This window comes from Aegilops tauschii, chromosome 2 (genome assembly GCF_002575655.3).
Source record: "Aegilops tauschii subsp. strangulata cultivar AL8/78 chromosome 2, Aet v6.0, whole genome shotgun sequence".
Lineage (NCBI taxonomy): Eukaryota > Viridiplantae > Streptophyta > Magnoliopsida > Poales > Poaceae > Aegilops > Aegilops tauschii.
Window position 1 is genome coordinate 552,456,996 of NC_053036.3, and position 12,343 is coordinate 552,469,338.

A 12,343-nucleotide genomic window follows, 5' to 3' on the forward strand; every position below is an offset into this window, starting at 1 on the left:
GCGTGACACAGGGCATCCGACTGGACTTAGCGTCCGTTGCCCACCCGCAGTCAAACGGCCAGGTCGAGCGAGCAAACGGCCTCATCCTCTCTGGCATCAAGCGTACCACTAGAGCGTTCGGCCAGCTCCTGGCTCGATGAGCTGCCGGCTGTCCTCTGGAGTCTGCGTACTACCCCGAACAAGTCAACCGGCTTCACTCCTTTCTTCCTTGTATATGGTGCCGAGGCTGTCATCCCAACTGACATCGAGTTTGACTCGCCTCGGGTCACCATGTACACGGAGGCGGAGGCCAAGGAAGCGCGAGAAGACGGTGTCGACCTGCTGGAAGAGGGCCGGCTGTTAGCACTCAGCCGGTCCGCCATCTACCAGCAGGGTTTGCGCCGTTACCACAACCGGAAGGTCAAGCCAAGATCCTTCCAAGAAGGCGATCTTGTGCACCGGCTGATCCAGCGAACAGCCGGCCAGCACAAGCTCTCGGCCCCTTGGGAAGGCTCATTCGTCATCAGCAAGGCCCTAGGCAACGACTCCTACTACCTGATCGACGCACAGAAGCCAAAGGCACGCAAGAGGGATGATTCCGGCAAGGAGTCGGAATGACCATGGAACGCCAATCTCCTGAGAAGATTTTACAGTTAAAAGCAGTATGTATCATGTTATCTTTTGTATTAAGTACAAGACAACGGGCCCCCCGAGGCGCACTCGGGGACTACCCTCTTTTATCTATGAATGACGAGTGTCATACCTATGAATGTACTATTACATTTGATTTTCTATCTGGCACCGGGTTCGACTAGTCGGCCCGGAGACTGGTCGCCTAGAGTTATATTAAAGTTCTACCTGAAGTCAGACAAGTAGTGTGCCGGCACCCGAGCCCTCTCTTATTGAAAGTCGCAACTCGAAGAACCGACTGTCCGACTGGCAAGAGCCAAAGGCAGGAAAGGATGCCCACACGAAAAACGGCTAAGGACTAACGAACCTATATAACACAAGCCGGCCTCCCGCCACACCTACCATCTGTCAGAATAGCTGGCTGGTCGGCTTCCCATTCACTTCGCTACAATCCAAGAAAGCTAGAGTACTTGCCCTCCCAACCGGCCAAGCACTTCTCCAGCCACAGACTGCAGAGCAGCTGTCCGGCTGGGAAGGCGGCGACCAAGGGAGGGCGGCAAAGGAAACAGCCAAAGGATGAAAAGCAAGAACAATGGGAAGCCAAGCACATGCATGATTATATTTACACGAAAGGCCTTCAACAGGCCGGCAGTCAACATAATTTGAATACACCCCCAGTGGGTGGAATTGCGCAAACTTAACACAATATTGTTCGAAGAGTAATAAACAGGAAAGCAAAGGCGGCGGATCAGACTAAGGGCGCAACAGGCGAGCCGGGCTGGTCGGTGGAGACGGGAGTGCCGGCTGGAGGAGTGGCCGGCTGGCGAGTCTCGGCTTGATCATCGCCGGCTGCAGGCGGTGCGCTCACACGCGCCTCGTTGCTGGAGGCACGATCAAGTTGAGGCTGGCCGGTTGCTCCACCGTTTGGCACGGTGTCTTCACCATCCTCTCCCTCCTCCTCTTCGCCCTCATCGCTGGAGTCGATCTCCTCCGCCGAGTCCTCACCATCCGCCGGGTTCAGCCCGAACCACTCCTCCGGCTGAGCAATGCCGTTATCATCCACCTCAGGAGCAAAGGCGCTAGTGTTGGTGTAGTCGGCGATTGCCGAGGCGCGTTGGATGATAGCCGGCCGCACCGCCTCCAGCTCCTCGTCAGCCTCCTGCCGCCAGGTGGCCAGCTGGTCCAAGCTCAACTCGGGATACCAGGCTTTGACGAACTCCAGCACACAGCTGGCGCCTGACCGAGCTGCAGAAGCCTTCCAGGCCTCGAAGCGGCCAACCGCTACCTCCAGCCAATCGGCAGTCCGACTGGGGGTACGGGGAATCGCCTCGCCGGGCTAGAGGGCGACCAGCACTTGCGCCCCAACGCGCTGAAGACGGCGGAGCATGCGGTGAGCCGGCTGGAGGCGGGCTTGGATTGCCAGAAGCTGCTCCTCAAGCGACCGACGAGCATTCGGCACGATCTCCACGCTGGCTTGCCTTCGTGCCTCACGGTGGGCCTCGACGACCTGGTTGGTGGCGGTAGAGTAACCAGGGAAGTACTCTGCACAAGAAAGAAAGAAAGAGAAAAAACACAAAGTCAAAGAATGCACTAAATGGCAAGCGGCAAGCAAGAAACGAAGAAGAAGGCGGCCTACCATCGACCAAGTCTTCGATCTGGCCGTAGCCGCTGATCAGCGGCTGCCTTGCCTCAGCCCATCTCGCCGCCTCGGTCTCGTACTCGGCTTGGAGGGCGGCCTCGCTGTCCTGCACCGCCTTCAGGGCCGCCTTGTGGCTCTCCTCCTGGTCGGCCAGCCTCTTGACTAGGCGGTCACGCTCCTGAACCAAGGCGTCAAACTCGGCTTCCTTGGCGCGAAGGACGGTCTGGGTCCCACCCAGCTGCTCCCTCAGGCTGGCATCGGCCTCTGCAGATACTGCGAAGAAGAAAAAAAGCAATAAGAAAGAAGTCGTCAGGAAAGATCCGACCCGACTGCTCAGCAGTCGGCCCGAATCTCGGGGACTACACCCAGTGGGTGCGCTGACGCGCCCCCACGTGAGATAAAAGATGAAGCACTTACTCCGGCTCTCAGTTAGATCAGCAGTCTTCTGGGTCAGGTCCCCAGCCTGGGAGTTGAAGGCAGCCGCACGGAGGTTGTGGTAGTACTGCAAGTCGGACAGAGAAGCGAACAAGAGCAAGATAAGCAATCAAAGTCTACTAAGAAGTTCCAAGCCGCCTGCTCAGCAGCCGACTCGGAACTCGGGGACTACACCCAGTGGGTGCGCTGACGCGCCCCACGGAAGAAATGAAGATCAAGAAACAGAAAAGCGGGAAGACTCACCCGAATGGCCGCCCGTGTCGCGAGGAACTCGTCATTGTACTACCTCAGCACGACGGCCTGGGACTGAAGCCGGTGCCGGACTTCTTGCGCTGCCACGTTCACCACGGCCGTCCCGCCACCCGGCGTTCACCCCGAGCTGGCGCTGGCTGTCTCCAGATCCTGGGTCGACGAGCTAGATCCCGCGGCCTTCTACGGGTCCGGCGCCGAAGTCGCCTTCCCCGCGCGCTGGCGTGATGACGATCGGACCACCAGGTCCGTCTTCGCAGTCGGCTCACCTCCAGCCAGCCGCACGGGCGGCGCGTCAAGTCGGCTGCCTCAGTCCGCCCCAGTCGGCGATGGCGGTGCCGCCTCCCTCTCCCGGACGACGACGTCGTCCTCCTCCCTCTCCATCCCTGGCAGGTCACCACCGGCTTCCTCCGGCGGGGGCTCCGGGATCTCGGGCGCCGCGACACGCAGGGGGTGACAAGCAAAGCCCCCGCCGCTGCCGCTGCGGCTGCAGCCTCCGCCTGAGCCTTGGCCGCCGCGTCGGCTTGCCTTCGCCGACTCCTCCGCCATCTCCTGCGCCGCCTTGGCAGCGGCCGCCCTCAGCTCCTTCGCCTCCCGCTATTCCCGCGCCTCCCGCGCGTTCCGCTCCATTGCCGCTTGAAGCTCGGCACGGGGGTCCACGCGGCGCGTGTTTGCGGATCCTCCCGCCGATCCAACCACGGAGGCGGCAGCGATCCGCTCAAGAGAGAGCGGAAACCTGTTTGATAAGACAAGACAAGGATTCAGAAATCGACAAGAAAAGAAGAAGGAATATGCAAGAGAATCGACACTTACGCCGAAACCGTTTGCGGCTGCTTCACCACCTTGCGGAAGCGGGCCGCCTTCGCGGCCGCCTCGTCCCGCCTGGTCGCCGCCGCCCTGCTCTTGGGCTTCTTCGGCCGACTACCGAACAAGCCCGACGCGGCCCGGCGCTTCTGCACGCCGCCTCGAGCAGTCGGCGCGGCGGATGAACCCGCGCCATGGTCGGACGCCAGCTGGCGGCGCGGGGCGATTTCCGCCTCGTCGTCCTCCGGCCAGTAGTCGAAGCTGGCTCCAAGCCCGGAGCCGCCTGCTTCGCCGCCTCCTGCCTCGGTGTTATCGTCCATGGCGGCCGCCCCCAAGTCGGGGTCCTCCAAGTCATGCTCCGCCCGGTCGGGGAGAAATTGGCGATCCGCCCCCGCTGTCCCGGCCACAGGTCGAAGGAGAGGGCTCTGCCAAGACGTGCCGACTGGTTAGAGTCGGCCAAGAAAAACTTGGTGACAAAACTAAAGAAGAGAAGATAAATAAAGCATACCATAGGGGGGAATTGGCAGGGAGTATGGCTCCTTGCCAAACTGCCACTCTGCGGAGAGCTTGCAGTTCGAGAGATAGTTCACCATATGAGCCACCTCGTCATGAGGCATCTCCTTGGTGCACATCCGACTCGGATCGAGTTGGCCGCTCATTTGACTGATCAAATGAGGGCGGCCTTGAAGTGGGAGCACCCGGCGCACCATGAAGGCGGCCAGCAGGTCGGACCCAGTCAGGCCCTCCGACTGGATCATTACCCGGAGTCGGGCGACGGCGGCGGCTCCAGCCGGCGACAGCGTCCAGGCCCGATAGGACCACTGGGGCTGCCTCCCAGCCGGCGGGCCGGCTACGTAAGCCGACAAATTGACGTAGTCGCCTTGCGGGGCGACGTTCTTCACGTAGAAGTACGATTTCTGCCAGAGCTTCACCGACTGGATTAGCGTGATGGCAGGGAAGGGGTTGTCGGCTGCCGGCCTCCGCACCGCGATGAAGGCGCCGCTCTGAGCCAGCACGCCCTGCATGCGGGTGCCAAGCTTGGATTGGAAGAATTTCCCCCAGAGCTCGAGGGTGGGAAGGACGCCGAGGAAGCCCTCGCACAGAGTGACGAAGGTGGACAGCAGCACCACCGTGTTTGGAGTGAGGTGGTGTGGCTGGAGCTGATAGAATTCGAGGAAGGAGCGGAAGAAGGCACTCGCGGGCAGGTCGAGGCCGCGTTGTAAGTGTGAGCGGAACATTACCCGCTCGCCTTCCTCCGGCGCCGGCGAGATCTCCTTCTTCGGCGCAAGACGGACCCGCACCTGGTCCTCGCCGGGCACCCGCCGCGTCTTGCGGAAGAAGTCGATGTGGTCCGCGTGGACGTTGGAGCCGTCTCAGTCTCCGCCGTGCTGCATGACGACAAGAAGCTGACAAGAAAGGGCGTGGCAAAGGCGAAGTCACGGCCCCGCGGCGGCGAAGCTGCGGGGTAGTGCGAAGATTAGAGGGACGGCGCGGCGGCGAAGGGCTGCTGCGGCGGAGAAGGAAAGGAAGAAAATGGCGGAGCGAGGGTGAGCGTGCGAGCGCTTGCCGTTCCCCCTCCTCCCCCTAGTTATAGCCTCGTGCGGCGAAGCCGAGGAGGCGAGGCGTGGGGGAACGTGGGATTAACTGCGCCCACTCCCCCATGTTCCGCGATTATTGCGCCCTAACGACGTGCAGAAACTGCCGCCGGAAGGCGTGCGGCCCGCTTTGGGCCACAGAGAATCCGCGCCTGGGCCTAGGCATGGGAGTGATGGGCCCCCGGCCTGCGGCGACGTCCCCTCGTGCGCATGGTTTGGCAGGCTTTTTTCAGCCGGAGGGTGCCACGTGGTACGCGGGCGGCGAGCGGCCGACCCGCAACCCGGCTGTAACACCCACGATGCGGCTATATCTCCCACGTGTCGAAGCACGACTTAGAGGCATAACCGCATTGTAGGTTTTGTCGCAAGAAGGGTCATCTTCACACAATCCCATGTAATGAACAAGAATGGGATAAAGAGAGTTGGCTTACAATCGCCACTTCACACAAAACTTAAATAAATCATACATCAATCAGAGTACACTCATAGACCGACTACGGTCAAATCCAAACGAAAAGAAGATAACCCCAAATGCTAGATCCCCGATCGTCCCAATTGGGCTCCACTACTGATCAACAGGAAACGAAACATAGTAACGACCAAGTTCCTCGTCGAACTCCCACTTGAGCTCGGTTGCGTCACCTACACTGGTATCGTCGGCACCTGCAACTGTTTTGGAAGTATCTGTGAGTCACGAGGACTCAGCAATCTCACACCTGCAAGATCAAGACTATTTAAGCTTATAGGAAGGAAAAGGTAAGGTGGTGAGGTTGCAGCAGCGACTAAGCATATATGGTGGCTAACATACGCAAATAAGAGCGAGAAGAGAAGCAACGGAATGGTCGTGAAACTAGCAATGATCAAGAGTGATCCTGAACTCCTACTTACGTCAAACATAACCGAGAAACCGTGTTCACTTCTCGGACTCCGCCGAGAAGAGACCATCACGGCTACACACGCGGTTGATGCGTTTTAATATAAGTCAAGTGTCAAGTTCTCTACAACCGGATATTAACAAATTCCCATCTGCCACATAACCGCGGGCACGGCTTTCGAAAGATAATACCCTGCAGGGGTGTCCCAACTTAGCCCATTATAAGCTCTCACGGTCAATGAAGGATATTCCTTCTCCCGGGAAGACCCGATCAGTCTCGGAATCCCGGTTACAAGACATTTCGACGATGGTAAAACAAAACCAGCAAAGCCGCCCGATATGTCGACAATCCCGATAGGAGTCGCACGTATCTCGTTCTCAGGACACACCGGATAAGCGAAGCGTACAGGTACCGACGTAACCTAAGTTGCCAAGGGATGGTCCCGCACGGTGCTCTAGTTTGGACCAACACTTAGACAAGCACTGGCCCGGGGGGGTAAAATAAAGACGGCCCTCAGGATGCGCAACTCCCAAGGGAAAAAGGCTAGGTGAGGCAAATGTAAAACCAAGGTTGGGCCTTGCTGGAAGAGTTTTATTCAAAGCGAACTGTCAAGGGGGTCCCATAAACCACCCGACCGCGTAAGGGACGCAAAATCAAGGAACATAACACCGGTATGACGGAAACTAGGGCGGCAAGAGTGGAACAAAACACCAGGCATAAGGCCGAGCCTTCCACCCTTTACCAAGTATATAGATGCATTAATTAGATAAGAGATATTGTGATATCCCAACATAAACATAATCCAACATGGAGTAATCTTCATCTTCACCTACAACTAGCAACGCTATAAGAGGGGCTGAGCAAAGCAGTAACATAGCCAAGCAACGGTTTGCTAGGAAGGGTGAAAAGGTTAGAGGCTGACATGGCAATTTGGGAGGCTTGAAAAGCAAGTGATAGGTAGCGCGGCATAGCGATAGAACGAAGCAACTAGCATAGCAATGATAGTAATGAGATCCAAGGTGACGGTCATCTTGCCTGAAATCCCGCTAGGAAGAACGAGTCCATGAAGAAGACAAACGGATGTAGTCGAGCGAATCCTCACAACTCCGGAACGAAACCGAAGCTAACGAGAAAAGCAACCCGGAAAGAAACAAACAACATAGTAAACAACCACCACATACACATGGCATGATGCGCAAACAAGTATGATGCATGTCCGGTTCAAATATGCATGGTATGGCAAAGTGCACAAACAATACTACAAATTAAGTAGAGCTCAATATGCAACGAGTTGCATATTGACGAAACACCACATTCAAGTTATTTAGTTCGCTTTTGTTTATGTACCCAACAATATTAAATGTTATTCAACAAGGCAAGGGGTGAAACATAAATAAACTATCTATTTAGGCAAGTTTAAATGAGGCCGGAACAACAAATAACAATTCCGGAAAAATCCTCATATGCATATTTTGGAATTGGCTACTGTTCTGCCCTAAACACAATTTTAATGTTGTTAAACAGCAAAATAAAATGTACCATGCTAAACTAGGCATTTTTCCAGACAATTTACATATAAAGTTTATTTAAAATGGAGCTACAGTTATTTAGTATGAAATAAATCATTTTAGCATGGCATTCGAGCAAATTTAAACAAACAACATCTTAAACATTTTAAACAAGGATGTAAGCAGAATATTATGAAACTAGATGAAATTCTAAGCATTTTACATATATGAAGTTTTTAATCCGATGCACGGTTAATGAGTTATGATATGCATGAAGACTAGGGACTTTTCTGTAAAACTGTAAAACCTGGGATAAATAGCAAAAATCGCAGACAGGAAAAAAACTACACTAGACTGAAACTGACTGGCCCAACAGAAGGAAAAAACCAGAGGCGGGGCGCTGGGGTGTAACCTCACCCAGTGGGCCTTGACCCGGTCGATGCAGAGGCTGGAGGAGGCCGGTTCCTGGGCAGGCTAGGCGCGCAGCTGGACCGAGCGAGATGGGGAGGCGCGGGTCAACGCAGGGCGGCGCGCTCGTCCTCGAAGCAGAGGAAGAAGGGGCGCGACAGCAGGTCGAGGCAGGGGAGGCCGGCGATGAGGGCTTTGGCGGAGGCAGCGGCGAGGAGAAGGACTCCGGCGAGGGTGAAGCTCCTCCCGTGGACGCATCAGAGAGAGAGGGAGACGTGTGAGAGATAGAAGGTGAAGGGGAAGGAAGAAACAGGGGCACGGGCGCGGCTTGGCTCACCGGAGCTTCGCCATAGGCGTGCGGGCACGGCGGCGCTGCCGGAGGAGATGCAGGCGACGGGGAGGGGCTGGACAAGGAGGAGGGCGCAACCTCAGACGCTCGCGGGCACAGGGGCGCACGAAGCAGTTCCTACTGGAGCTCGACGTCGAGGTTGCCGGGGCGCACGGCGCTGGTGTCGGAGACGAGCGGGACGAGGGCCTTGCAGGAGGGTGCCGGCGGCGGAGAAGCTCCAGGGCGGCGGCTGGGCGTTCGATTTGGAGTAGGGAAGGAGAGGCGGGGCGAGGGACTTGGCGCAGCGACGGGAAGATGGAGGTCGTCGGCGGCACTTGGCGGCGGGGACGGCTGGAGGCGGTCAACGGGCGCGGTCGTGCGAGCACGGGAGGTGCAGAACCTTGCACCGGCGACCATGGCAGCAGGGGCGAGCCCCGTACGTTTCCTGGCAGAGGAGAAAACAAACGAGGGAGAGAGTTTAGAGGAGGTAGGAGAGGAAAACAGGGGAGAGGAAAAGGAGGCTGGCGGCGACTCATCTGCTGGGTCCGGTGCTCCGGCTAACGGCGATTGAAGGTCGAAGAGGAGCTCCTCTCTTTGGGTTCGGGCGAGGCAAGGAGGAGGAATCGCTCGGGCAGGAGATGGCCAGGGATCGAGTGGAGGCGCGGGGAGGTGGATTTGGATCAGGGCGAGTGGGGTGGATGGATTGGATCGGGGATCCCGAGGAAGGGGGAGACCAGGTGGAGCTAGTGGCGGCGGAGAGGAGAATGGATGGGACAGCTCCCTAGAAATTAGGGTTCGGTCTGATTATATAGGTAGGGACTGGGTAGGGCTACTCCGGTCCGTTCGATTATAATCGGGCGGTCGTAAATAAATAGGTTAGGTAGCATGAATAATAAAACGGATATGTTTTATAGATGTTTGGGGATGATCCGGACCCAATGGTCATGACTGAGCGGTTCGGGTTCGGTACAGCTTCGGACGCGCACACAAGGGGGTCTATGCACTGTACAGAGAGACTCCGGCGAGGGTGAGGGCAAACGAATAACAAGGTTGGTCTCGGAACGGTCAACGAAAGCAAGGGGGGACACGGCAACTACGAGGGGATGCAAGTTTTAAAAACAATGACGGCAACGAGTGCCGATGCAATGCGGATGATGCCATGATGAAATGCAACCAACAACTAAAACACACGGCGAACACGAAAAACATCGAAGCCGTCTGGAGCGTCGGTCACGGGGCGTTACACCGGCGTGCGCACCAACCTACTCCCGCCTTCAGGCTTCAAAATCTCGCCAAGACGGCGTACCCAACCGAAGCCGGCTTCTAGCTGCTGGCTCTTCAAGATAGGAAGCTGACCGAGCTTCTCGTCCTCTTCTCAGCCTCGAAGGCCAACCAGCTTCGGGGACTACTGTCGGAGTAAATGGCCACGGGTAGCCTAACCGACTCCCCCTGGCTCTTTGAAAAATTATCAGGCCGATTGGGCCTTCAAGCATCCAAAACACAGGGCCGCCTTCCCCTGGTCGGCTATCTCATAGGCCGACTACCGGAAGGCGACCCGACCTCAAAAACCTTCCCGAAGATAACCATAAGATGGCCGACTCCCAGAAGCCGGCCATAAGTAGACCGACTCCCAGAGGCCGGCCATAAGAAGACCGACTCCCAGAAGCCGGCCACAAGAAGACCGACTCCCGGAAGCCGGCCAAGACGGCACCCACCAGGGCTGCACCCACATAACGGTGATGAGACGGGGCGTGACCACAGTATAGCCTGCCACCTCCGAATCCCGGAGCATGCATGGCCATAGTGCGCCGTACGGGTCAGCCATCCCCCGTCCGGCGCGACACTGTTGCCATGTTGACCGTGACGTCACCCACGACAGGCGCCAGTACGGCCCGCGGGCGGCGGGCCCCTTCAGCCAGAGAGACGCTCGAAGGCAGCCCGGCCTCCCCTAGTCGGCCTGGGGCGTAGCTGGCTCCCAATAGCCGGCTACCTCCCTCCCTCTATGTATGTGCATCATTAAGGAGACAAGACGAGGTGAGGCTACAGTGAGAGCCCGCCAGGCGGCGGCACAGTAGCCATGCTTACCTCGACAAAGCCCTCGTCATCAAGGGCGAGGCAACAGTAACCAGCCGCCGACAAGACACCCAAGCGGTGGGATCGGCCTGTCGACCAAGAGGCCGGCAACCGGCGGGACCCACTAGTCGGCGGGCCCCAACGGCCGGCGGAGAAGCCGGCGAGCACAGACACTGACGGCTGGGGCCCGCACCCAGTCGGACTACCATTGTATCCCTGGGGGGCAGGCCTATATAAACCCCCCAGGACACCCATGCAAAGGGTTGATCTCTGAGATAGCTTTAGACACCACGTAGAGGGAAGAGGAGAGCTAGCCTTGCCTTTCTTCCTCCTCTAGCCAAACAGCTCAAGGAGCACTTGTAGCTACTTGTGTTGATCTAGTGATCATGCGGAGACCCCGCAGAACAGGACTAGGGGTGTTATCTCCACGGAGAGCCCCGAACCTGGGTAACATTCGCCGGCATGCATGTCTTCGCCTTATCCCGTTTCTAGGTACCGGCGATGTCTTACTGGCTCCCACAATGATAAGCCACCCGTTGGCATATGTCGCACCTACCACCCGACACTAGAATTGTATTAAACCAGAAACTTAGTACATGTGTGAATATATAGACAAACTAAGTGTCACCAGTATGCCTCTACTTGACTAGCTCGTTGAATCAAAGATGGTTAAGTTTCCTAGCCATAGACATGAGTTGTCATTTGATTAACGGGATCACATCATTAGAGAATGATGTGATTGACTTGACCCATTCCGTTAGCTTAGCACTTGATCGTTTAGTATGTTGCTACTGCTTTCTTCATGACTTATACATGTTCCTATGACTATGAGATTATGCAACTCCCGAATGCCGGAGGAACACTTTGTGTGCTACCAAACGTCACAACGTAACTGGGTGATTATAAAGGTGCTCTACAGGTGTCTCCGATGGTACTTGTTGAGTTGGCATAGATCGAGATTAGGATTTGTCACTCCGATTGTCGGAGAGGTATCTCTAGGCCCTCCCGGTAATGCACATCACTATAAGCCTTGCAAGCAATGCAACTAATGAGTTAGTTGCGGGATGATGCATTACGGAACGAGTAAAGAGATTTGCCGGTAATGAGATTGAACTAGGTATTGAGATACCGACGATCGAATCTCGGGCAAGTAACGTACCGATAACAAAGGGAACAACGTATGTTGTTATGCGGTTTGACCGATAAAGATCTTCGTAGAATATGTAGGAACCAATATGAGCTGTAGGAACCAATATGAGCATCCAGGTTCCGCTATTGGTTATTGACTGGAGACGTGTCTCGGTCATGTCTACATAGTTCTCGAACCCGTAGGGTCCGCACGCTTAGAGTTCGGTGACGATCGGTATTATGAGTTTTTGTGTTTTGGTTTACCGAAGGTAGTTCGGAGTCCCAGATATGATAACGGACATGATGAGGAGTCTCAAAATGGTCGAGACGTAAAGATCGATATATTGGTTGACTATGTTCGGACACCGGAAGTGTGTCTGGAAGTTTCAGACATATACCGGAGTACCGGGGGGTTACCGGAACCCCCCCCCCCGGGGAGTATATTGGGCCTAATGGGCCCTAGTGGGAGAAGAGGAGGGGCGACCAGGGCAGTCGTGCCCCCCTCCCCCTCTAGTCCGAATTGGACAAGGAGGGGGGCATTTCCTTCTCTCCTTCTCTCCCTTCCTTCTCCTCTCCTACTCCTACTTGGAAGGGGGGAGTCCTACTCCCGGTGGGAGTAGGACTCCTCATGGGGCGCGCCATAGGAGGCCGGCCCCCTCCCCCTCCTCCACTCCTTTATATACGGGGAGGGG

General features: G+C 56.4%; 1 protein-coding gene across 2 annotated transcripts; it reads right to left on the reverse strand.

Moving 5' to 3' along the window:
* Positions 1 to 1,200: 1,200 nt before the first annotated feature.
* Positions 1,201 to 9,242, reverse strand: LOC141041774 (uncharacterized). 2 transcript variants are annotated; one of them, XM_073508984.1, is made up of 7 exons: positions 8,127 to 9,241; positions 7,242 to 7,329; positions 3,746 to 6,047; positions 2,927 to 3,668; positions 2,666 to 2,750; positions 2,246 to 2,521; positions 1,201 to 2,151 (listed from the first exon to the last, which is right to left on the reverse strand). In XM_073508984.1, exons 3-4 carry the CDS (start codon positions 4,054 to 4,056, stop codon positions 3,530 to 3,532), a joined length of 450 nt encoding a protein of 149 aa, XP_073365085.1. In that variant the 5' UTR covers positions 4,057 to 6,047; positions 7,242 to 7,329; positions 8,127 to 9,241; the 3' UTR covers positions 1,201 to 2,151; positions 2,246 to 2,521; positions 2,666 to 2,750; positions 2,927 to 3,529. The 2 variants fall into 2 exon arrangements, 1 of the variants encoding a protein (XP_073365085.1); XR_012203289.1 differs by having other exon boundaries at positions 2,927 to 6,047; positions 8,132 to 9,242.
* Positions 9,243 to 12,343: the final 3,101 nt, after the last annotated feature.